Source organism: Mustela lutreola, chromosome 10 (genome assembly GCF_030435805.1).
Source record: "Mustela lutreola isolate mMusLut2 chromosome 10, mMusLut2.pri, whole genome shotgun sequence".
Lineage (NCBI taxonomy): Eukaryota > Metazoa > Chordata > Mammalia > Carnivora > Mustelidae > Mustela > Mustela lutreola.
The window spans coordinates 40,597,901-40,624,859 of record NC_081299.1 but is presented as its reverse complement, the minus strand read 5'-3'; the positions used below and the strand labels follow the sequence as shown (position 1 = coordinate 40,624,859).

The following is a 26,959-nucleotide window of genomic DNA, read 5'->3' as shown; positions in this document are numbered from 1 at the left end:
GGATATTGGAGGTAACATATATTTCATTTGAATGTGCTACTTGGACCCACTCACTGAGGAACCTGAAAGAGGTTCCAGTTCTGAGTATGGTCTGGAAGAATAGAAAGCTCTGCAACAGATTCAGGCTACTAAGTTAGTTCTGCCACATAGCAGATCCATGCTATGTGAAGTGTTTGTAGCAAATAGAAAGTCTCCATGGAGACTTTATCAGGCAACTCTAGGTTAATGAGAGTCTGTAGGATTCTAAACAAAGCCATGTTATCACCTGCCAATTATTCTTCTTTGGAAACATCCTCTGGCTTACTATTAAACTAGTAGGGACTTAACATGTGACTATGGCCACCAACTTAACTTTGAGTTCAACTGTTCACCATGAACTGGTGTTGTCTGATTTCCTAACACATAAAGTTAGGCATGCAGATCTGTATTCAATTACAAATGGCATTAGGTTATATAAAATTGAATTTGAGCAGATTCTTAAACCACAAAGAAATTGCATGAGAAAATGGTTGAGATACCCATGGCTCTTACTCCTGCTACATGGTCTCTCTCTCACCATATAGCTATGGCATCAAGTAAAGAAAAATACTTGATCCTGACTTTCAGACAGTTCTACATGATATGCCAGCATCATCTCAGAGTTCACACCTAAATTAAGAGAGCCCTGCTCATGTATGGCCTTGATAGGCAGGGGTGAAAGTCTCAGTAGGCATAACTTTGAGCAGTGACCTAGCTGTATAGCTTGGAAGAATAAATTTTCAGAGGTATAGATTTTTGTTGATTCATTGGCAGTAGGTAATGGTTTGGCTGAATGGTAGGAGACTTGTAAGGAATACAACTGGAAAATTAGTGACAAGGAGTCTAGGAATGATGTATGTAGGTAAGTTTCCCGATGGGAGAATGGACACAGAATATGAATATAAACGAGTCTTAAGTAAATGCTACCCCAAGAGCAATATCAGAAGAAATTTAATAATTAAGTGGACAAGATGATCTACTCCATGGACGTCAGCCTCTTTCAAAAGTCATCCTTGCTACTGCTATGAATAATAAACCATCCTTTGTCACTACAAAACCACTGAGGGCTAACTTGTCAGAGGGCACGAATGGTGAAATCTTAGATTCTTTACAGTTCTTGAAAATAAGATTATTTTAGACTGCTGTAATTTCATATGCTTATCAGTCTTTTCAATTATATAGCTATGATATAGAATAACATTTTAATAAAAGTAAATGTGCTAGGTTTTGAGAAAAAAGTTCAATCTATTCATTCATACTATAACAATTATTTTATATGCATAGATCTCTTTATTTCTCATTTGTAATGACAAGAATTTGGTTAGGATGCTTTGTTCATAGTAACAGAAACAGAACTCTTTTTACTTTATGCAAAAAGGACAATTTATTATAAAATTACAAGGGTACCCTACCAAAGCCCAGAACCACAGTTAAAAACAGGACATTAATAAATATCAAATCTTGCTAGCTTAAGCAAACAGGGGAACTTATTATTAGGATACCAGACTGCCATACTAAGCCAAGGGCAGCTTCATGAAGGGCTGGAATAAGGAAATGGAGGACTATTAGAAAGCAGGAATCACATTCGCCTTATCTCTCATCTCTGCTTTTTACTTTGCAAGTGCTTTGCTGCTCTCTCACTGCAGATTTACTATTTTTCCTTCCCAAACGTAGCCCATAGCTCCCCAGGTTGTTTCCGCTATTCCAGAGACTAATCAGATCAAAGCCAGACTCTCTTATCTCCAATCCCAAATTCCTAGAAAAGTTTTAACATCTTAGCAATATTAGAGATAACTTCTCTGGGATAGGTAGTAAGATAGAAGTTGGTGAGACACCAAGAGACAGAGAACAATTTATATATACGCTGTTCCTTACAGACCCTGAGTTCAAATAGCTTACTTAGATGTAGGGGTGGACATCTAAGAGAGCTGTTTTCACAACCAGTAACTATGTAGAAACAATGAGGTGTTCAGGAGACAGGTTTTCTAATCCTTTTTAATATTTCCCATGGGACAGAATCAATAGACATGGGCAACGCTACTTTTAATTTAGAGAAGTTTCTTTTCATTTATTGTAATAGGTATGATTTATCTCTTGGGAAGATATGCACAAGTGTAGGTGAGTAACTTAAACACAAAAGTTAATATTATATTTAGTCATCTTCCAAAAAAGAAAGAAGAAAAGGAGAAAGAGAGAGAGAGAGAGAAGGAGGGAAGGAAGAAAGGAGACTATTTAGGAGAAAGGGAAAAAAGATTAATTACATGGTGGATGATTTCAGAAATCCCTCAGGACTAAACATAGAAATCTGACCAAGGGTCTCTCAGATTATTTTCATTAAGAGGTTTTGGAAAACTCATTAAACTCAGTAAATTTTCTGCATTACCCACTTAGAATTATTCCTAATAAAATGATAAAGATATGTTTAAAAAAAAAAAAAAGAAGGATCTCTCAGATTAGTGAGAATTCTGATTCATCTAGCTTGAATCAGCAGTTTAGGAAAATAGCTGGCCACATTTCCATCATAGTGGAGTAAGGATTGGGAAACCATTCTGAGAAACGGACATAGGAAGGGGCAAAGAAAATTATTTTCTGGATTCTTCAGTTTCCAGGCTCCCCTAGAAGAGCAAAATTATATTGTTTACCAAAATCATGACAAAATAAAATTTGAATGTTAAGAGATTTATGTATTTAAAATTCAGAAAAGCTGATGGAAGTATTCTGCCCAGTCCTACCCACATGGAAGTAAAATTGAAAATGTCAAAAGTATAAGGCAATGTTGTGAATATTTTATTCAAAAATCTATTTATGCTGAAGGTTTTTTAAAGTATTTCTCTTGTATGTTGAAATATATTCATATTATTTATTATGTCCTTTGATGAAATACAAGGAGTTAAACTTAATATTCATAATGTCACTCTACTGCTTCCTGTAATTTTGTTTCTAGAAATAAGAAATGGCAAGGGAAGTAGGACCACTCTAAGGTAAAGAACAAGTAATATTAGTATGGACATGTTAAGAGACTCAGAAGCTGGTGATTCAGTTTTAACTTTCCATGATTTCAGTGTATACAATGTTTCAAAAGAAAAAAGTCATTCAATATTATGTTGAAGGTTTTGTATTTCAACCTCTGCATTTCTTCGTGAAAATATTTCCTTAATGCTGTCATCTTTCTGATCATCATAAAGTGCCATATTCAGTACATTTTCAGTACAGTCTTCTAAGGAAATTGTTGACAGGTATGAAAATACTTTTTCCAGTAGAGGTTCCCTGAGAAAAGGCATTGGAGAGTTCTTTTTTGCTAGAGTATCATCAAAAAACCAGTCATCAGCTGCTTCTATACTTTGGCTGTGATAAGAATTAGATGGTAGTGGTGATAAGGTTAAGGTAACACTGCTGGGATGTGTTGCCAAGCTAGTCTCTGAGGGGTCACAAATGACCTTCTGCGTTGCAAGGCAGAATTCGTCTTTAGAGTGATCTTTAATTGCTGTAAAAGAAAATTAGATTTACTATTAATACTATACATTCATGACCTGAATCTTACATATAAAGGCGATATTTCTTTTTAAAATTCAGACTCTTTTTTGGGTTAAAATGGATGGAAGGATGCAATAGTGAAAATTCTAAGTTGCTATCATCATCTGTACAATGTTAAGTATGTAACTGGGGATTAACAACTTCATTACAATCAAGAATAGAAAAGGCTGTTCTAAAGAAAATCAACCTGTTTTAATAGGAGAAGATTCTAAATGGGCTAGAAAGCTCAGTTCTGGAATATTGTAAGTAGGCAGATTACAAAATGTTTGGTTCACAGTGGAAAGGGCCTATGGGTTGCCTTGACACCAATTAAACTAACTACTAACATTCTTAGAGTGCCTTATAATATGTGAAGCAGTTTGATATATTTCCATATATCATTTATCCTTCCAATAATTTTTCAAGGAAGTTATTATTAGAACCATTTCACAAAAGAGAAGACTAAGATTTAGAGACTGATGACTCACCACAGATCAGAGACACAATGGACTTCACCTAGACTTCTAGTACTCTAAGATTCATTCTTCTTCAATTATTACATTATTTATACTGCACAGTTGATATTTAAAAATGTTGTTTAGAAAATATACTACATAATATATAGTATATATATACACCTTAGGATTAAGTATCTTTTATAATATTTTACATACTGAACTTTGATATTAATGTATTAATTTTTAAAGCTGTTTTAAATATCTTATTACATTTTGTATATCCAACATTTCTTACATAGGAGGAAAATATTTTGAGGTAGTAAGACACAATATACAATATCTAGAGGATTATAAAATACTCGTGTCTTTTGACCCTCCAGGATAACTATAGGGCATTGACTATGACACTTTTTTTTTTTTTTTTTAATCTTAGGGATGGTGGGGGGATGAATGGAGACAATCTGAAACAGGCTACATGGGGCACCTGGGTGGCTTAGTGGTTTAAAGCCTCTGCCTTCGGCTCAAGTCATGATCTCAGGGCCCAGGGATCGAGCCCCGCATCGGGCTCTCTGCTCAGCAGGGAGCCTGCTTCCTTTCCTCTCTCTCTGCCTCTCTGCCTCTCTTCCTCCCTGTGATTTCTGTCTGTCAAAATGAATGGAATCTTTAAAAAAAAAAAAAGAAAGAAAAGAAACGGACTACATGCCCAGCATGGAGCTCTATGCCAGGCTTGATCTTACAACCCTGAAATCATGACCTGAGCTGAAATCAAGAATTGGACAGTTAACCCAATGAACCACCAAGATGCTCCTGACTATGATGCTTTCGGGTATAAATAAGGAACAAAAATTTGAATTTCACATTTTAAGATGTGACATTGTAAGTTTTGTTTTTTAAGGAATATATGCCCACTCACATACTAATACATTAATGTTTCCCTTGAATTTCCATGGTATTAAAACAATATTTAGATAACATTTAGGTAGGCCTCTTGGTTCTTTAAAAATTGCTATAATTATATATAATTATGGTTTCTTCTAACAAATTGTTGAGAAAATTTACCTTTTATATGTGCTGTTTCCTTTTTTCTTTGCTCCTCCTACATAAAAAAAGTTATTCATATTTTAAAAACTGAATGGTTTCTCTATAATTTCTTTAATATATTTAATATATATTTATATGAGAATAATATATTTTAACTTCATAATAAGGTTTTGATGGATTTTTTTCCCATAATATGAATTTATTTCATCAAAATATACTGACAGAAAAAAAAAAGTGTTTAGGTATCATCTGGAGAAAACATGAACTGGTTCAAGAAGGCAATCTCAGGATTAGGAATGAAGGGGTGAAATAGAGTTCATCAGGATTATTTCTCCCCCTCCTCACTAACTCAGAGTCACTAGAACTAGAGAGGTCTAAAAAACTAATTGGAATTCTTACTCATTTCATTAACCAACAACAAAAACATGAATTCATGTGCTATTCTTTTGAAGCAAATAAAATAGTTGCTCAAACAATATATTCTAAGATGTACTCTGCAAAGTGTAGTGGTACAGTAGTTCTCAAACTCCAGGGCATCAGAATCACCTGGTGTGCCTATTATTAAAATGTTGATACTTGGACATAATATCAGACCCTACTAAAACACATTCTCTGGGAGGAGATTGGGAGTATCCATTGTAACACTCTGATTACAGAGTTACAGAGTTCTGATTCAGTTTTTCTTAGACCACTAGATAAACAGTGGGCTACTGCATAGGGTGTTTGGGATGGAGTGGGTAAAAATGAGGCAGGAGAGATAATAACATTGCTTTCTTGTGTTTTAGGGGAACAGTGTTAGTACTCCATGCTGATCTGCATTGTCCTATTCCCCAAAATGGTTTCTTAGGATATATATATATACACACACACACACACACTATACATTATATAGTATACATTATAAGTATGTGTGTGTGTGTGCATGTGAGTGTGTATATATAATATATATATTTCATATATGTCTTATATGTATATAGGATAACACCTAAGCACTTTTTTTGCAATCAACTTTACTTATTTGTTTTGTTTACCTTTTATTAATATAAATACCAGTACAGGCTCCTGACTTACCTTGCCTAGACTTAGGACCAATTCAGTTTGTGACTCCTATATAAATTATATCATAATGCTGCCCCTCAGACTTTTATGTGCCTATGTTTTACCCGGTGAGTTTGTTCAAATGCAGATTATGACCCAGTAGGTCTGGAATGGGGTCCGAGACTGTGCATTTCTAACAGATGTGCCTAGGTAATAACAATATTGCTGGTCTGGGGACCACAGAATAAGGCCCTAGACTGACTGAAATTCCACCCAAATTTAAGGGAATTGCAAAATGGACATTCTTACACATTGCTGCCTATAAACAGGTAGAATTTTTCTGGAAGGCCATATAACAAATCTACTTCTAGAAATGTATTACGCCAGGTTAATAATTTTGGATTTATGTAAATATTCAGTTACCAGAATGTTCTTTACAACAATCTTAAGCATTTTTTAAATCTGTAATTTAAAATTCTAAAAGATATACTTAAATGTATTATGATACATAGATAATAATATTATCAATATTCTTCCAACTATTAAAAATTATGCTATAGTTTCAGAAGTAAGGGCTCAAAAAATGACAGGGATGTATAAAAAAGGGAAACAAACTTGGGGGTTCTCACTGCTTAAATCTGGAAAAAACTGAGCATCAAAATAAGTACAGTAATGGACTACCATCTGCTGAATAACACAGAAACCCATGAGTCTACACAGATAATAAAGACAGAGAATTTTTTTCTTATAGTAGAAAGCCCAATGGAAGATGGAAGTAGTATCATAAGAAAAACATTATTTTGCTACAGCTTTGTAAAGCAAGGTTCAGGTAGGAACCTTACCTTGGTTCAGGTAAGCAGAGGAACTCTACTTATCACCTGTCTACTTGGTAAGTAGAGTTTGATGAAGAAAGATATTTTCATGGTTACATGGTTCAAAGTGTCATCACACAGATTATTTAATTGCTAGGGTAAAAACAGGAATAATACAATGGGTGAAGAATAGACATCATCCTGATGGTGTGATCAACTAAAATCATTAGTGAAAAGCAGATGAACATTGTATGTCTTCATATATGATAAAATGAATCTGATCACAAGGAAAGTCAAAATCAATCTTATGATCTATAAAGTAACTGACTGTATTCTTCAAAAATGTCAATATCCTGGAAGACAACAAAAGGACACTTCTAAATTATTTTGAACTGAATAATGATGAAAACAAAACATAAAAATTTGTGGGATGCAGCAAAAGCTTTGCTTAGAAGAAAATTTAAATATTAGATGTTTACATAAAAGAAGTCTAAGGATAACAAACTGAATATTCCGAGCAAGATTCATTTAGAAAAAGAGAGATAGAATCAGGAATGAAAAGAGTGCCATCACTAAAGATTCTACAGATATTAAAAGGAAAATAAGTGGATACTATTAAAACTTTATGCCAATAAACTTAACAATTTAAATCAAATGGACAAATTCATTGAAAAACAAATTTCTAAAGCATACAAAATAAAACACTTAAATAGCCCCATATCTATTAAAGGTCCTATATTTATAGTCAAAAACTTTCTCTGGAAGAAAACTCTAGACCTAGATGACCTCATTGCTGAATTCTAGGAAAACCTTTGAGAACACAGTATTGCCAATTATGCACAAAAATTTTTCAAAAAGGAGAGTTTTCTGACCAGAATAACTATGATTTTAAAATCTAACGACAAAGAAGGGCATCTTGGTGGTTCAGGCTGTTAAGTGTTTGCTTTCAGCTCAAGTCATGGTCCCAGGGTCCTGGGATTCAGCCCAGCACCAGGATCCCTGTGCCTGCTTCTCCCTCTGTCCCTCCCACTGCTCCTGTTTTTTTTTTTTTTTCTCTCTCTCTCTCAAATAAAGAAATAAATAAAATATTTTAAAAAATATAATACAGATATTACAAGATAAAATTATAGAATAATATTCCTCATATACATAGATGTAAAAGTGATTTAAAATATACCGGTAAATTGGAGTTTATTCCAGGAATATTCCAGGAATACAAGGTTGATTTAACATTTGAAATTCAATGTAATTCACAATAACAAAAGAGAAAATTCATGTGAACAATGTCAAAAGATGCAGAAAAACCATTTGGCAAAATTGAGCAAACTTCATGACTAAAAAAACAGAAACAACAAACTTTCATTAGACTAAGAATAGAAGGAAATTTCCATGACCTGACAATATGCAACTACAAAAATTTTATAGTGAACTTTACACTTACTGGTAAAGAGTTGAATGTATTCTGAGATCAGGGATATAAAAAGGATAACTGTTCCTGACACTTCTATTTATCATTATTACATGAGGTCTTACCCAGTACAAGATGAAAAATTAAAATAAAAGCATTAAGATTAGAAAGTAAGTAAAGTTGATGTTTTTCACAGATGATATGATTGTGTTGAAGAAAACCAATGGAGTCCACACACACACAAAAATTACTAAAAGTAATAAGTAACTTTATTTATAAAAGTCACAGAAGACAGGTCAATAGAAGTATCAATTGTAGTAAAGATGGCAATTTGCTTCAAACCAATCTATAAACTAAATGTAATTTCCATTACAATCTCAAAAAGGTATTTTGTAGTTAGAGATTAATTTATCTTAAAATTTATATGAACAGGCAAAAAACCAAGAAAATATTAAAAAAATAACATTGAAAAAGAACAATGAAATTGGAGGAACAATACTGTCCAATTTTATGACCTACTATGTAGCTAGAGTGTGGTTTTGATAGAAATAGACACACAGGTCAACAGTATAGACAGAGAATACAGAAATAGACCCACATGTATTTGCTCAACAGATTTTTGATAAAAGTTGCAAAAGCAATTCAATGTAAAAAGGATAGTCTTTTCAATAAATAGTGCTGGAATAATTAGACATCAGGAGCTCCCAAAATGAATTTTGACCTAAACCTCACACCTTATTAAAAAAATTAACTAAAAGTGGATCAAAGATAGAAATATAAAATGTAACACTTAATAGCAAAAACAATCCTAAAAAAAAAAGTTGGAGAACTTCCTGAAATTAAAACTTACTTCAAAGCTATAATAATTAAGATGTGGAACTGATATAAGTATAGATATAAAGATCAATGGAATGGAACTGACATTCCAGAAGTAAATGTTCACATGTATAGCAAATTGATTTTTGACAAGTGTTTGAAGACAATCATTGGGGAGAGCATAGACTTTTCAACAAATAGTGTTGGGACAAGATATGTACATGTAAATGAATGAAGTTGGGCCCATACCTCACACCATATCAAAAACTAACTCAAAATAGATCAAACACTTAAATATAAGAGCTAAAACTATTAAAGCTCTTAGAAGAAAATATAGGCATAAATCTTTACACCTTAGATTAGAAAAAGGTTTTAGATACAACATTGAAGCTTTTTATCTTAATGAAGTCTCAATAGTTCATTTTTACTTTTGTTTCCCTTGTCTCCAAAGATATGGCTAGTAAGAAGTAGCTATGGCCAATGTCAAAGAAGTTGCTTCCTGTGATCTCTAGGATTTTGATGGTTTCCTGTTTCACATTTAGGTCTTTCAACCATTTTGAATTTTTTTGTGTGTATGGTGTAACAAAGTGGTCCAGTTTGATTGTTTTGCGTGCTGCTGTCCAGTTTTCCCAACACCATTTGTTGAAGAGACTTTTTTCCCTTGATATTCTTTCCTGCTTTGTCAAAAATTAGTGGACCATACAGTTGTAGATCCATTTCTCGGTTTTCTTTTCTGTTCCATTGATCTACACGTCTGTTTTTGTGCCAGTATCACATTGTTTTGATCACTAAGGCTTTGTAGAGTATCTTGATATTTGGGATTGTGATACATCCATTTTTGTTCTTTATCAAGATTGCTTTAGCTATTCGAGGTCTTTTAATTATAATTTTGATTATTTGCAAACAAAATTTGGTCAGTTCATACTCTGGAATACTGTAAAAAAAAAAGTCTATAATGAGGGGCACCTGGGTGGCTTCAGTGGGTTAAAGCCTCTGCCTTTGGCTCAGGTCATGATCTCAGAGTCCTGGGATCAAGCCCTGCATGGGGCTTCCTCCTCTCTCTCTCTGCCTAATTGTGATCTCTGTCAAATAAATAAATAAAATCTTTAAAAAAAAAAAAGTCTATAGTGCACTATGGGTATATGCACCAACCTGGATGAAATCTCAGAAACATAATGTTGCACAAAAAGGTAAGAGTATATTAGACATGGAGTCTGAAATCATGTAAAATCTAATAATACATTGGTAAAATCATAAAGAAAAGCAAAGAAATGGTTAACTGCAATTATAAGATAGTTGCAGTGAAGGGCTGGGGTACAGACTGTAAGAGATAAATGAAGGCTCAGAACACTTCAAAGGTACTGGTAATATTCTATTTCTTATTCTGAGTGGTGGGTATAAATAATTACACTTATTAGTCTTTAAATTGTTTGTGGGTACTCTATTGTTTATATGCAGTATTTCACAATATACATTTTAGAAATGCAGCTCTAGTTCTATCCATTAAGCCGTATCTTTCATTATAATTTTCATCCTCCTGCCTGCCTGTCTCTAGGAGGTGAGGAAGAGGCCAATACACAGGCAGAAACTGAGATGAGAAAAAGAAGGAAAATATGAAAAATCCTTTTGTACTGCCTGAAATGATTGTGGCTGAAGTCAGTACTACCTTATTCTTTTCATACCCTGTTTTCATACTATGATTTATACTATCTTTTTTTCTGAATTAGGTTCCTATCACTATCAATAATTTTGAATAATATTCTATATTTTTGTATATTATTTATCTCTCCCATTAGTCTATAAATCTCATGGAAACAGGGACTCTTGTTTTTCTTGTTCACTACCAAATTTCCAATTGCCTAGAATAGTGCCTGGCATATAGGACTCTATTAGGTATTTGTTGAATGAACAATAAACAGTTTAATGGTACTGTTATATATGTACTTCTTCCATCATAGTACTCATGACATTTTGTTTATCTGTATCTATCATTAGGTATGAAGACATCATTGTACTACAGTATCCAGCAAAATGCCTAGCATGTGATGGGTACTCAGTAAATACATTTAAACATTTCTCTGCAATATAATCTCAATTTCAAACAATCTTCCATTTGAAAGAACTATTTAGAATTGATTTGATCATTAAACCCACCTGCCTAAAATCTCCTGGTAATCATAATGGTAAACTTGTATGGTGCTCACTATGTGGCCAGGCACAATTCTGAGCGTTTTCTACATACTAATTCATTTACTTCCCATAACAATTCTATAGAGATTAAATCATCCCCATTTTGCAGATGAGGAAACAGACACACAGTAAGTAATTTGCCTAGATTACACAGCTAGCAGTGGTTGAGCTAGGATTTGAAACTGCATCAACTGGCTCTACAGTCTATGCTCTTGACTATAATCCCATACTGCCTCCAGTGGATCTGTAAAGTCTGTGGAGTAAAATCCAAAATCTTTAAGCTATAAATAAGGTTTCTCAAAACCTCATCTCCAGGACCTTTTCCCACCATTTCCCTTTATGAACCTTAGCTCCCAAACATTATAACATTTTTACTGAACATGTTACTTACTTTCATACCTGCAAGCCTTTGAACATAGAATGAATGTCCTTTCCTCCTGGCAAACTTCTATTCCTTTCTCAAAATCCAACTAAAAATTTCTTCTCTGTGAAGCCTTTCTCAATTTATGCCTCCTTGTCTGCATTTCTTTAATTTTGTGGCTCTTACCATATTATGATGTAATTTTTATTTTATATGTTTTTCTTCTCTACTAACTTTGGGCTCATCTAGATCTGAACTCATATCTTATTTATGTAGCCTCAGTGCCAAACCTAGTGTTGTCATATTTAAGGCACTTGAAAAATATTTATTCAGCAAATGAACATTGAGTTCAACATGAGTTCAATATTCAATATGTACAATGAAACCTTGATATTCTATCAATTTGCTGCTTTTTAAAATTAATGCTATAATAATGATGATGCTATAAACCACTAATATTTGTTTTGTTTAATTATATCATAGTTTTACATTTCCACTGGTATCTCTCCTGTTTTACTTTGTCCATATAACACTGTTTTGACACCACATAACAGAAAGTTAACTATGTGTCTGCCTTTCCCACTTGTACTACACTAAGGATAACTTATCATCCTTAACGGGGGAGTCCCAGAGCTTAGAATATACTGAAATCTTAATAAATCTTTGTTAAGTAGTACTTAATTTCAGTTAGTTGGTTTTTTAGATTATTTGGTTTTCTGAGTTTCCTCTTATTTCCAATCACTTTCCTCTGTTAAGCCTGGCAATTTTGTTTTGTTTTTCTTATGCAATTTTTCTTCATCCCTGTAATAATCCTAATATGAGGAGTATAGGTTCTTAGGCTAGAGATATAGAGAAGCAACTTCTTAGTTTTAGTTTTTCATTTTCCTATAATATAAAAACTAACCAGTTTGGGTAATTTAAATTTAGCTCCATATTACTATCTCTCATATCGAAAACAGTGGCCACTGTTTTTCAGATTTAAAGACAACAATGTTAGTGACATGGTATCAAATAAATTATTTGAAAATATTTCTATAAAACATCATACACTACCTGTGATAGGAATCCTCCAGTATGAAAATTTCGAGAAATAAAGACACAATGAGAATGAGGTTTAATCTTTCCCTTTGATGATCTTTGCCTGCATCTCTCATCAATTGCTTTAAATTTGGAATTTCGAAATATTTCTCTGAAAAATATATAGAGAATATTATCAAACATGAGTTCCATTATAATGTTATTTCTAATAGTTATACATAAAGGTTTAAAATCAGAAATATTAATATTTATTTTTATTTTTTATTAACATATAATGTATTATTTGTTTCAGGGGTACAGATCTATAATTCATAAGTCTTACACAGGTCACAGCACTCACCATAGCACACTCCAGCAATCCTCAGTTTGTTTCCTGGGATTAAGAGTCTCTTAAGGTTTGTCTCTCTCTCTGGTTTTGTTTTGTTTCATTTTCCCCCACCTTCCCCTATGATCCTCTGTCTTGTTTCTCAAATTCCTCATATCAGTGAGATTATTTAAGTGTCTTTCTCTGATTGGCTTATTTTGCTTAGCATAATACCCTTTGTTCCTTTCAAGTCATTGCAAATGACTTTCATTTTTTGATGGAGGCACAATATTCTGTTGTGTGTATGTGTCTGTGTGTGTATGTATACCACCTTCTATATCCATTCATCTATTGATGGACATCTAGGCCCATTTCCATAGTTTCCATTGTGGACATTGCTACTAACAACATTGGGGTTCAAGTGCCCCTTCAGATCACTACATTCGGATCTTTGAGGTAAATACCCAGCAGTGTACTTGCTGGGTCATAGGGTAGTTCTATTTTCACCATTTTGAGGAAGCTCCACACTGTTTTCTAGAGTGGCTGCACCAGCTTGCATTCCCACCAACAGTGTGGAGGGGTTCCCTTTTCTCCACATCCTCACCAATACCTGTCATTTCCTGACTTGTTCATTTTAGCCACTCTGACTGGTGTGTGGTGGTATCTCATTGTGGTTTTGGTTTGTATTTCCCTGATGTGGAATGATGTTGAGCACTTTTTCATGTGTCTGCTGGCAATTTGGATGTCTTCTTTGGAGAAATGTCTGTTCATGTCTTCTGCCCATTTCTTGACTTGATTGTTTTTTGGATGTTGAGTTTGATAAGTTCTTCATACATTTTGGATACTAGCCCTTTATCTGATTTGTCATTTGCAAATATCTTCTCCCATTCTGTCAGTTGTCTTTTGGTTTTGTTGACTGTTACCTTTGCTATGCAGATCTTTTATCTTGATGATGTCCCAAAAGTTCACTTTTGCCCTGCTTCCCTTGTCATTTTTTTAATTGTTTTATGTTAGTCACCATAAAATACATTAGTTTTTGATGCAGTGTTCCAAATTCATTATTTATGTACAACATCCAGTTCTCCATAAAAAATGTGCCCTCCTTAATACTTACCACCAGGCTCACCCATATCCCTACCGCCCCCCAAAACTCTGTTTGCTTCTCAGAATCCAGTCTCTTTTGTGGCTCGTCTCCCCCTCCTATTTCCCCCAATTCACTTTTCTTTTCCTTCTTCTAGTGTCCTCCATGTTATTTCCTTTGTTCCACAAGTAAGTGAAACCATATGATAATTGACTTTCTTTGCTTGACTTATTTCACTCAGAGATTATGCTGAGTGCTTCCCTGGTCTTTGGCGATGTTTCTAGGAAGAACTTGCTGTGGCTGAGGTCACAGAGGTTGCTGTCTGTGTTCTTCTCAAAGATTTTGATGGATTCCTGTCTCACATTTAGGTCTTTCATCCATTTTGAGTTTTTTTAATGTGTGGTATAAGGAAATGGTCCAGTTTCATTCTTCTGCATGTCTGCCCAATTTTCCCAACACCATTTGTTGAAGAGAGTGTCTTTTTTCCATTGGACATTCTTTCTTGCTTTGTCAAAGTTTAGTTGACCATAGAGTTGAGGGTCCATTTCTGGGTTCTCTATCCTGTTCCACTGATCTATGTGTCTGTTTTTGTGCCAGTACCATACTGTCTTGACGACTATAGCTTTGTAAGAGAGCTTGAAGTCCAGAATTCTGATGGCACCACCTTTGGTTTTCTTCTTCAACATTATTTTGTCTTTTCTGGTTCCATACAGTTTTTAGAATCAATTGTTCCAGTCTGTGAAAAAAGTTGATGGTATTTTATACAGATTGCATTGAATGTATAGATTGCTGTAAGTAGCATAGACATTTTAACAATATTTTTTCTTCTAATCCATGAGCATGGGACATTTTTCCAGTTCTTTGTGTCTTCCTCAATTTCTTTCATGAGTATTATACAGTTTTCAGTGTACAGATTCTTTGCCTCACTGGTTAGATTTATTCCTAGATATCTTATGGTTTTGGATGCAATTGTAAATGGGATCAACTTCTTAATTTCTCTCTCTTCTGTCTTGTTGGTGATAGAAATGCAACTCATTTCCATATGCTGATTTTATATCCTGACACTTTACTGAACTCCTGTATGAGTTCTAGCAGTTTTGGGGTGGAATCTTTTGGGTTTTCCACATAAAGTACTGTATCACCTGCAAAGAGTGAAAGTTTGACTTCTTGTCGATTCAGATGGCTTTTATTTCTGTTTTCTGATAGCTTAGGCAGGACTTCTAGTACTATGTTGAATAGCAGTGGTGATAGTGGACATCCCTGCTGTGTTCCTGACCTTAGGGGAAAAACTGGGGAAAAACTCTTAGTTTTTCCCCATTGAGAATGATATTTGTTGTGGGTTTTTCATAGATGGCTTTTATGATATTGAGGTATGTTCCCTCTATCCCTACCTATGAAGAGTTTTAATCAAGAAAGGATGCTGTACTTTGTCAAATGCTTTTTTTGCATCTATTGAGAGGATCATATGGTTCTTGTTCTTTCTTTTACTAATATATTGTATCACATTGATTGATTTGCAGATGTTGAACCAACCCTGCAGCCCAGGAATAAATCCCACTTTGTTGTGGTGAATAATCCTTTTAATGTACTACTAGATCCTATAGGCTAGTATTCTGGTGAGAATTTTTGTATGCATATCCATCAGGGATATTGCTCTGTAATTCTTCTTTTTGATGGGGTCTTTGTCTGGTTTTGGGATCAAAGTAATGCTGGACTCAGAGTTTGGAAGTTTTCCTTCCATTTTGACTTTTTGATGTTTCAAAACATCTCTGGAAGAACAGGTATTAATTTTTCTTTAAATGTTTGGTAGAATTCCCCCTGGAAAGCCACCTGGCTCTGGATTCTTGTTTGTTGGGAGATTTTTGATTACTGCTTCAATTTCCTTGCTGGTTATGGGTCTGTTCAGGTTTTTTATTTCTTCCTGTTTCAGTTTTGATAGTTTATATGTTCTAGGAATCCATCCATTTTTTCCAGATTGCCTAATTTATTGGCATAGAGTTGCTCATAAATATGTTCTTACAATTGTTTGTATTTCTTCCATGTTGGTTGTGATCTCTCCTCTCATTCATGATTTTATTTATTTGGGTCCTTTTTCTTTTCTTTTGGATAAATCTGGCCAGGGGTTTATCAATCTTATTAATTCTTTCAAAGAACCAGCTCCTAGTTTTGTTGATTGGTTCTACTGTTCTTTTGGTTTCTATTTCATTGGTTTCTGCTCTGCTGGATTTAGGCTTTCTTGGCTATTCTTTCTCCAGCTCCTTTAGGTGCAGGGTTAGGTTGTGTATTTGAAACCTTTCTTGTTTCTTGAGAAAGGCTTGTATTGCTATATACTTCCCTCTTAGGAGCACCATTACTGCATCCCAAAGGTTTTGAACTGTTGTTTTCAATGTCATTTGTTTCAATGAATTTTTTTAATTTTTCTTTAATTTCCTGGTTGACCCATTCATTCTTTAGTACAATCTTCAACCTCCATGTATTTGGGTTCTTCCCAACTTTCCTCTTGTGATTGAGTTTCAGTTTCAAAGCATTGTGGTGCAAAAGTTTGCAGGGAATGATCCTGATCTTTTGGTACTGGTTGAGCTCTGATTTGTGACCCAGGATGTGATCTATTCTGGTGACTGTTCCATGTGCACTAGAGAAGAATGTGTATTATGTTGTTTGGGGATGGAATGCTCTGAATATATATGTGAAGTCCATTTGGTCCAGTGTGTCATTTAAAGCTTTTATTTCCTTGTTGATCTTTTGCTTAGATAATCTATTTCAGGTAGGGAGGTGTAAAAGTCCCCTACTATTCTGATATTATTGTCAATGTGTTTCTTTGATTTTGTTATTAATTGGCTTATATAATTGGCTGCTCCCATGTTAGGGGCATAGATGCTTACAATTTTTAGATCTTTTTGTTGGATAGACCCTTTAAGTAAGCTACAGTGTCCTTCCCCATCTCTTATTAGTCTTTGGTTTAAAATCTAATTTGTCTGATATAAGGATCACCACCCCAGGGTTCTGTTTTGTTTTGTTTTGTTTTTTTAAAATACCATTAGCATGGTAAAAGGTTTTCCACCCTCTCACTTTACATCTGGAGGTGTCTTTGGGTCTAAAATGAGTCTCTTGAAGAGGCTGTCTTTTTCCCATTGGACATTCTTTCCTGATGCTGGGAAAATTGGACAGCCACATGCAGAAAAATGAAATTGGACCATTTCCTTACACCACACACAAAAATAGACTCAAAATGGATGAAGGACCTCAATGTGCTAAAGGAGTCCATCAAAATCCTTGAGGAGAACACAGGCAGCAACCTCTTCGACCTCTGCCGCAGCAACATCTTCCTAGGAACAACGCAAAAGGCAAGGGAAGCAAGGGCAAAAATGAACTATTGGGATTTCATCAAGATCAAAAGCTTTTGCACAGCAAAGGAAACAGTTAACAAAATCAAAAGACAACTGACAGAATGGGAGAAGATATTTGCAAACGACATATCAGATAAAGGACTAGTGTCCAGAATCTATAAAGAACTTAGCAAACTCAACACCCAAAGAACAAATAATCCAATCAAGAAATGGGAAGAGGACATGAACAGACATTTCTGCAAAGAAGACATCCAGATGGCCAACAGACACATGAAAAAGTGCTCCATATCACTCGGCATCAGGGAAATACAAATCAAAACCACAATGAGATATCACCTCACACCAGTCAGAATGGCTAAAATTAACAAGTCAGGAAATGACAGATGCTGGCGAGGATGCGGAGAAAGGGGAACCCTCCTACACTGTTGGTGGGAATGCAAGCTGGTGCAGCCACTCTGGAAAACAGCATGGAGGTTCCTCAAAATGTTGAAAATAGAACTGCCCTATGACCCAGCAATTGCACTACTGGGTATTTACCCTAAAGATACAAACGTAGTGATCCAAAGGGGCACGTGCACCCGAATGTTTATAGCAGCAATGTCCACAATAGCCAAACTATGGAAAGAACCTAGATGTCCATCAACAGATGAATGGATCAAGAAGATGTGGTATATATACACAATGGAATACTATGCAGCCATCAAAAGAAATGAAATCTTGCCATTTGCGACAACATGGATGGAACTAGAGCGTATCATGCTTAGCGAAATAAGTCAAGCAGAGAAAGACAACTATCATATGATCTCCCTGATATGAGGAAGTGATGATGCAACATGAGGGCTTAAGTGGGTTGGAGAAGAATAAATGAAACAAGATAGGATTGGGAGGGAGACAAACCATAAGTGACTCTTAATCTCACAAAACAAACTGGGGTTGCTGGGGGGAGGGGGTTTGGGGGAAGGGGGTGGGATTATGGACATTGGGGAGGGTATGTGCTTTGGTGAGTGCTGTGAAGTGTGTAAACCTGGTGATTCACAGACCCGTACCCCTGGGGATAAAAATATATGTTTATAAAAAAAAATAATCTGTTAAATAAAATAATTAAAATACAAAAAAATAAATTAAAAAAAATAAAAAAATAAAATGAGTCTCTTGCGGAAAGCATATCAATGAGTCTTTTGTGTGTGTAGTCTTTTGTGTATGTGTGTGTGTGTGTGTTTAATCCAATCTGACAGCAGTGCCTTTCAACTAGGGCATTTAGCCCATTTACATTCAGGGTAACTATTGAAAGATATGAATTTAGTGCTATTTTATTGCTTGTAAGGTGACTGTTACTGTATATTGTCTCTGTTACTGTCTGGTTTATGTTACTTTTAGGCTCTCTCTCTTTGTTTAGAGGATCTCTTTCAATATTTCTTGTAGGGCTGGTTTGGTGTTCGCAAATTCTTTTAATTTTTCTTTGTCCTTAAAGATTTTTATCTTTCCTTCTATTTTCAGTGACAGCCTAGCTGGATCTAGTATTCTTGGCTGCAAGTTTTCTCATTTAGCACTCTGAATATATCATGCCAGTCCTTTCTGGCCTGTCAGGTCTCTATGGATAGGTTCTGCCAATCTAATGTTTCTACTGTTGTAGGTTACAGACCTCTTGTCCTGAGCTTTTTTCAGGAGTTTCTCTTCGTCTCTGAGACTTGTAAGTTTTACTATTAGATGATGAGGTATGGACCTATTTTTCTTAATTTTGAGGGGGATTCTCTATGCCTCCTGGATTTTAATGCCTGTTTCCTTCCCTAAATTAAGGAAGTTCTTCTTAATATACCTTCTGTCCCTCTTTCTTCTTCTTCTGGGATTTCCAATTATTCTAATATTGTTTTGTCTTATTGTATCACTCATCTCTCAAATTCTTGCTTTGTGATCTAGTAGTTGTTTATCTCTCTTTTTCTCAGCTTCTTTATTCTCCATCATTTGCTCTTCTATAGTACTAATTCTCTCTTCTGCCTCATTTATCCTAGCAGAAAGAACCTACATTTTTTATTGCCCCTCATTAATAGCCTTTTTTTATTTTGACTTGGTCAGATTTTAGTTCTTTTATTTCTCCAGAAAGGGATTCTCTAGTACTTTCTCCACTTTTTTCAAGCCCAGCTAGTATCTTTATAGTTGCCATTGTGAACTCTAGTTCTGACATCTTACTAATGTCCTTATTTATTAGGACCCTAGCAGTTGGTACTGCCTCTTGTTCTTTTTTTTTTTTTTTTTTGAGATGAATTTTTCCATTTTATCATTTTCCAGAGAAGAATAGATGAATGAGAGAAGAAAATCTTAAAAGGGTAACAATGACATCAGAAAAATATACACTAAACAAATGAGAAGAGACCTTCTAGAAAGTAATTGCTTTTCTGTTCATAGAATTGCTGCTATTCTTTTCTTTGATCTCCTGTTGAATTTGTAGGTGTCAGAAAGTTTTGATAACTACCTAGCTGAATTCCTGGGACCAGATAAAATTTACATCTCCTACACCTCTGCCATCTTGCTTTCCCCCCATATATTTATTTTTAAAACACCGATCAACATATATATTCCCTTTTCATATGTTACTGATTTTACTAGACCTATTTTATTCATAGAATGTAAATTAAGCCACTTTTTATGCAGGATTAATATTTCCAGTTTGAAATTAACCACGATTTTTTGATATCCATCTTTCTGGTTGTGAGATCATCAATCTAGTTTAATGTTAACTAGTCTTTTCATAAATTTGTCTTCTATGACAAAGGAATGAAATTAAATTAATTCATCAGTTTTTTACTGAATAATATATCTGGCAAAATTAAATAGAAGGAAACTGGATTGAAACTAATGACTTACAATGCAAGTGTACCCATGACCTTACCCATGCAACACAAACAATTTTGAGAGACCGTTAAAAATACCGAAGCAGCAAGTAAAATCCAGCTGATCAAAGATAATTAAGCATAAGGAAATGTAGTTTCTAATGGTTATCCCAAATTTACCAATTTAAAAAATAATGCTGATTGCCATTTCTTCATACAGAAGTACTAGAAAACTTCTAAGTTAATTTAAGAGACTGTATTTCATTACTTAATGTGGTTTAGGCAACCAGGATTCACTCATTCATTGAATTAAGTTCACTTAACAAATATTTAGTGAGTACTTGCTATAGGTCAGGCATTATGCTGGGTGCTGGATATATAGTGGTAAGGAAAAAAAAAGCACAGCCACTACCCTCATAGAACCGTTATTGCTCTTGTGGAGGTTAAACACTATTAAGGAAGGCAGACATTAATAAAATGCTGACAAGAAAATGAAAAATTACAGCTTTGGAAAGAGCTATCAAGGAAAGGTACCTGTTGTACTGTGGGACTATGCAACAAAGGGAATTAATCTGGTTAGAGAGTCAGGGAGAAGGCTTTTCTGAGGAAAAGACTGAATTGGGCATTTGAAGAAATAGTAATTTATTAGGCAGAGTGTTGTGGAGGAAGGGAGTTGTAGAAGAAAGTATTTCAGTCAGAAATAATATCAAGATAAAGACATAGGGGCCAGATTAGGACAGTGTAGCAGAAACAGTGAAAGCAAGAGTAAAGTGGGAGATGAAATGGGCAGACCATGTAAGGCCTCAAAAGTCATGCCATTTGTTTTTATCCTAAAAGCAATTGGAAGTCCTTTATAATATAGTGGGGATGGATGGAATGGTCTGGTAAGTTGATTATATATGTATTTGGAAAATGTCTGGCTCAAGTGTGGAAAAGAGATTTAATGAGAATAATAGTGTAGGTAGAGAGTCAGTTATTATTGTACTGCAGTAATCTATGTGAAGAATAATGATAAATAAGATGGTAACAGAGGTAACTGAAAGAAAAGAATAGATTTGGGTGATTTATGAGGTTAAATAGAACTTGGTGATGGTTCAAATTTGAGGGAAGTGGGAATGAGAGAGGAAGATAATCAAGCATGTCTTCAATTTTTAAAGAGGAAAAAACCCCTCTTTCTTGCCCTCACAATCTCTTCCAGTTACTTCCCCATTTGTCAACTCCCCTTCACCAAAAACAAAACAATACAAAAAAAAACAGAAAACAACACCTTCCTTAAAGGGAGGTCTATATTGATTCAATTCTCTCACCTCCCGTGTTTTATTCAAACGTGAGCTTCTGAACTCATCACTCCACCAAAACTGTTAGAGGTCGTCAATAACTTCCATGTTGCCAAATTCAAAAATTATTTCTCCATAATCATTCTCAACTTCTTAAGCACTTTCAATATCATCATCTCCTCCTTCTTGAAACATTTTCTAATTTTTTCCTTTCTATTTTTTTAAATTTTAAATTCCAGTATAGTTAACATACAATGTTATCTTAGTTTCAGGCATAAATATAGTGATACAACAATTCTATACATTGCCCAATGCTCATCATGACAAGTGCACTCCTTAATCCCCTTCATCTGTTTCACCCATCCTCCCCTTCACCTCCCTTCTGATAACCATTAGTTTGTTCTCTATAGTTCACCTCCCTTCTGATAACCATTAGTTTGTTCTCTATAGTTAAGAGTCTGCTTCTTGGTCCCCCCAACCTTGTGCTTTGCTCTTGGTTTTGTTCCTTAAATTTCACATAAGAGTGGAATCATATGGTATTTGTCCTTCTCAGACTGACTTATTTTGCTTAACATTATACTGTATAGCTTCACTTTGCACTGCAAATGGAAAAAATTTTTTTTAATGGTTGAATAATGCTCCATTATACCACACCTTATCTATTCATCATTCAATGGAAACTTATATTGCTTTCGTAGTATGGCTTCTATAATAATGCAATAAACAGAGGGGTTCATGTATCTTCTGAATTCATGTTTTTGAATTAGTTCTGGGTAAATACCCAGTAGTGCAAACACTGGATCATAGGGTAGCTCTATAATTTCTTGAGGAACCTCCATACTGTCTTCCAACGTGGCTGCACCAATTTGCATTCCCACCAACAGTGCAAGAGAGTTTCTTTTTCTGCACATGCTCTCCAACACTTGTTTCTTGTTTCTTTGATTTTAGGCATCCTGACAGGTGAGAGGTAATATCTCATTGTGGTTTTGATTTGCATTTCCCTGATGAGCAGTGGTGTTGAACATCTTTTCATGTGTCTGTGGGACATCTGGATGTCTTCTCTGAAGAAATGTCTGTGTCTTCTGCTCATTTTTAAATTGTTTTCTGGGTGTTGAAGCGTATAAATTCTTTATATATTTTGGATACTAACCCCTTATCAGATGTCATTTGCAATTATCTTCTCCCATTCCATAGGTTGCCATTTAGTTTTGTTCATTATTTCCTTTGCTGTGCAGAAGGCTTTTATTTTGATGTAGTCCCAATAGCTTATTTTTTCTTTTATTCCCCTTGCCTCAGAAGACATATCTAGAAAAATGTTGCTATAGCCAATGTCAGAGAAATTAATGCCTGTGCTCTCTTCAAGTGATCCAGTTTCATCCTTTTATATGTGGCTGTCCAGTTTTCCCAACATCATTTGTTGAAGAAACGGTCTTTTCCCATTGGATATTCTTTCCTGCTTTTCGAAGATTAAAAGACCACAAAATTTGGGACTTATTTCTGTGTTTTCTAATCTGTTCCATTAATTTATGTGTCAATTTTTATACCAGTACCATACTGTTTTGATTACTATGGCTTTGTAACATAATTTGAAGTTGGAATTGTGATACCACCAGCTTTTTCTTTTTCAAAATTGCTTTGGTTATTCAGGGTCTTTTGTGGTTCCATATAAATTTTGTGATTTTTTTTTGTTGTTGTTCTAGTTCTATGAAGAAATGTTGTTGGTGTTTTGGTAAGAATTGCATTAAATCTGTAAATTGCTTTGAGTCGTATGGACATTTTAGCAATTGTTCTAAGCAATTAGCATGGAATGTCTTCCCATTTCTGTCTCTAATTTCTTCCATCAATGTTTTATAGCTTTCTGAGTATGGGTCTTTCACCTCTTTGTTTATTCCTAGGTATTCTATTGTTTTTGGTGTGGTTGTAAATGGGATTATTTTCTTAATTTCTCTTTCTGTTGCTTCATTACTAATGTATTAAAAATGCAACAAATTTTTGCATATTGATTTTGTATCCTGTGACTTCACTAAATTCATTTATCAGTTCTAGTAGTTTTTTGGTTGAGTCTTTAGAGTTTTCTATATATAGTATCATTATCTGCAAATAATGAGAGTTTTACTTCTTCCTTACCAATTTAGAATGTCTTTATTTCTTTTTGTTGTCTGATTGCTTTGGCTAGGACTTCTAGCACTATGTTTAATAAAAATGGCAAGAGTGGACATCCTTGTGTTGTTCCTGACCTTAGGGGGAAAACTCTGTTTTTCCCTATTGAGAATGATAACAGCTGTGGGTTTTTCATAAATGAACTTTATTATGTTGAGGTATGTTCCCTCTAAGCCTACTTTTTAAAGGATTATTATCATGAATGGGTGTTGTACTTTGTCAAATGCTTTTTCTGCAGCTATTGAGATGATCACTGTTTTTTATCCTTTCTTTTATTGATGAGATGTATAACATTGATTATTTTGTGAATATAGAAACACCCTTTGGGGCGCCTGGGTGGCTCAGTGGGTTAAGCCGCTGCCTTCAGCTCAGGTCATGATCTCAGGGTCCTGGGATCGAGTCCCGCATTGGGCTCTCTGCTCAGCAGGGAGCCTGCTTCCCTTCCTCTCTTTCTCTGCCTGCCTCTCTGTCTACTTGTGATTTCTCTCTGTCAAATAAATAAAATCTTTAAAAAAAAAAAAAAACACACCCTTTCATCCCAGGAATAAATCCCACTTGGTAATCGTGAATGACTTTTTTAATGTATTGTTGGATTTTATTTGCTAGCATTTTGTTGAGATTTTTGCACTTATGTTCATCAGAGATATTGTATTGGTCTGTAGTTCTCTTTTGTGGTGTATTTAGTTGGTTTTGGTATCAGGATAATGCTGGCCTCACAGAATGAATTTGGAAGTTTTCCTTCTTCTATTTTTTAGAATAGTTTGAGTAGAACAGGCATTAACTTTTCCTTAAATGTCTGGTAGCATTCAACTGTGAAGCCCTCTGCCCCTGGACTATTGTTTGTTGGGTGTTTTTTGATTACAGATTCAAGTGCCTTGCTGATAAAAGATCTGTTCAAATTTTCTGTTTCCTCCTGCTTCAGTTTTGGTAGGTTATATTTCTCTGAATTTATCCATTTCTTCTAGGTTGTCTAATTTATTGGCATATAGTTTTCCATAATATTCTTACAATTATTTGCATTTCTGGGATGTTGTTATTTCTCCTCTTTCATTGGTGATTTTGTTTAAAATCCTTCTCCCCACCCCCTTTTCTGGAAGAGTCTGCCTAGAGGTTTATCTATTTTCAAAGAACCAGGTCCTGGTTTCATTGATCTGTGGTTTTTTTTTTTTTTTTTTACTTTCTATATCATTTATTTCTGCTCTAATCTTTATTATTATTTCTTTTCTTCTCCTGGTTTTAGGTTTTGTTTGTTGTTCTTTTTCCAGCTTCTTTAGGTGTGAGGTCTCTCTTGCCTTGTGAGGTAGGTTTGTATTGCTATGAGTTTCCCTCTTAGAATTGCTTTTGCTGGGGAGTGGCTGCCTGGCTCAGTCTGTTAAGTATCTAATCCTTAGTCTGGCTCAGGTCATGATTTTAGGGTTGTGAGATTGAGCCCTGTGTCAGGTTTTGTGCTGGGAGTGGAGCCTACTTAAGATTCTCTCTCTCCTTCTGCCCCTCCTTTCTCTCTCTCTTCCTCTCTTTCCCATTCTAAAAAATAAAAATAAAAGATATATTTAAAAAATAACTGCTTTTCTCTATGACCCTGCAATTGCGCTACTGGGTATTTACCCCAAAGATACAGATGTAGTGAAAAGAAGGGCCATATGCACCCCAACGTTCATAGCAGCAAAGTCCACAATAGCCAAACTGGTCCCCAGTTTGAAGAGCCAAGATGCCCTTCAACAGATGACTGAATGAAGAATCTGTGGTCCATATATTCAATGGAATATTACTCAACCATCAGAAAGGATGAATACCCAATTTTTGCATCAGCATTGATGGGACTGGAGGAGATTACACTGAGTGAAATAAGTCAAGCAGAAAAAGTCAATTATTATATGGTTTCACTTATTTGTGGAACATAAGGAATAACATGGAGAACATTAGGAGACGGAAAGGAAAAGTGAAGAGAGGGAAATTGGAGGGGGAGATAAACCATGAGAGACTGTGGACTCCAAGAAACAAACAGAGTTTTAAGGGAAGAACTGGGGAATGGGTGAGCCTGGTGGTGGGTATTTAGGGCAAGTATTGCATGGAGCACTGGGTTTTATACATAATCAATGAATCTTGGAACACTACCTCAAAAACTAATGATGTACTGCATGGTGACTAACACCACAATAAAAAGAAAAAGAAAAAAAATTGCTTTTGTTACATCCCAAAGATTTGGACAATTGTGTGTTGTTGTTGTTTTAAGGTTTTGTTTATTTATTTGGGAGAGAGAGAGAAAGTGAAAGAGCAAGCACAGGTGGAGAGGAGGGCCAGAGGGAGAGAGAGAGGGAGCAGGGAGCCTGACCCTGGGGTTCAATCCCAGGACCCAAAGATCATGCTTTGAGCTGAAGGCAGACGCTTAACCAACTGATCCACCCAGGTGCCGTGGACTATTCTGTTTTCATTTTCATTTGTTTCTACGTAGTTTTTAATTTCTTCTTTCATTTCATGGTTGACCCATTCATTGTTTAGTATTTATTTATTATTTAATCTCCATGTATTTGTGGATCTTCCCAAAATCTTCCCAGATATTTTGTGATTGATTTCTAACTTCATAGCATTATGGTCAGAAAATATGCATGGTAAAACTTTGATCTTTTTTAATTTGTTGAGGCTTGTTTCAGGTCTTAACATGTGATCTATTCTGGAGAATGCTCCATTTGCACTTGAAAAGAATGTGTATTCTGCTGCTTTTGGATGGATTGTTTTGAATATATCCATTAAATCCATCTGGTCCAGTGTATCATTCAAAGTTACTGTTTCATCATTGATTTTCTATTTGAATGATCTGTTCACTGATGTAAATAGAAGCTAAAGTCCCCTACTATTGGTGTATTACTATTGAATATTTCCTTTCTGTTTGTTATTAACTGTTTTGTGTATTTGGGTAATCCCATGTTGGGTGCATAAAAAATATTTACAATTGCTATATATTCTTGTTGGGTTCTGTTTATTATTATATAGTGTCCTTCTTTGCCTCTTTTTACAGACTTTATTTTAGAGTCTGTCTGTCCAACGTAAGTATTGCTACTCTGACTTTCTTTTGACATCCACTTGCATGATGAATGTTTCTCCATCTCCAAACTTCAAATCTACAGGTGTCTTTAGGCCTGTAATAAATCTCTTGTAGGAAGCCTATAATTGGGTCTTGTTTTTTTATAAACTCTTTCACCCTATATCTTTTTATTGGAGCAGTTAGTCCATTTGCATTCAAAGTAACTATTGTTAAGTATTTATTGTCA

General features: G+C 34.9%; 1 protein-coding gene across 1 annotated transcript in view; it reads right to left on the bottom strand.

Annotated features, from left to right (window-relative positions):
* Positions 1-2,247: 2,247 nt before the first annotated feature.
* The window catches only part of C10H1orf185 (chromosome 10 C1orf185 homolog), a 33,118-nt gene continuing 8,406 nt past the window's right edge, over positions 2,248-26,959 (bottom strand). The window contains exons 3-5 of the mRNA XM_059138511.1: positions 12,709-12,844; positions 5,049-5,085; positions 2,248-3,502 (exon numbers count right to left, since the gene is read on the bottom strand). Of these exons, the coding sequence (XP_058994494.1) occupies positions 3,108-3,502; positions 5,049-5,085; positions 12,709-12,844 (568 nt within the window). The 3' untranslated portion in view covers positions 2,248-3,107. The remainder of the gene's footprint in view (positions 3,503-5,048; positions 5,086-12,708; positions 12,845-26,959) is intronic.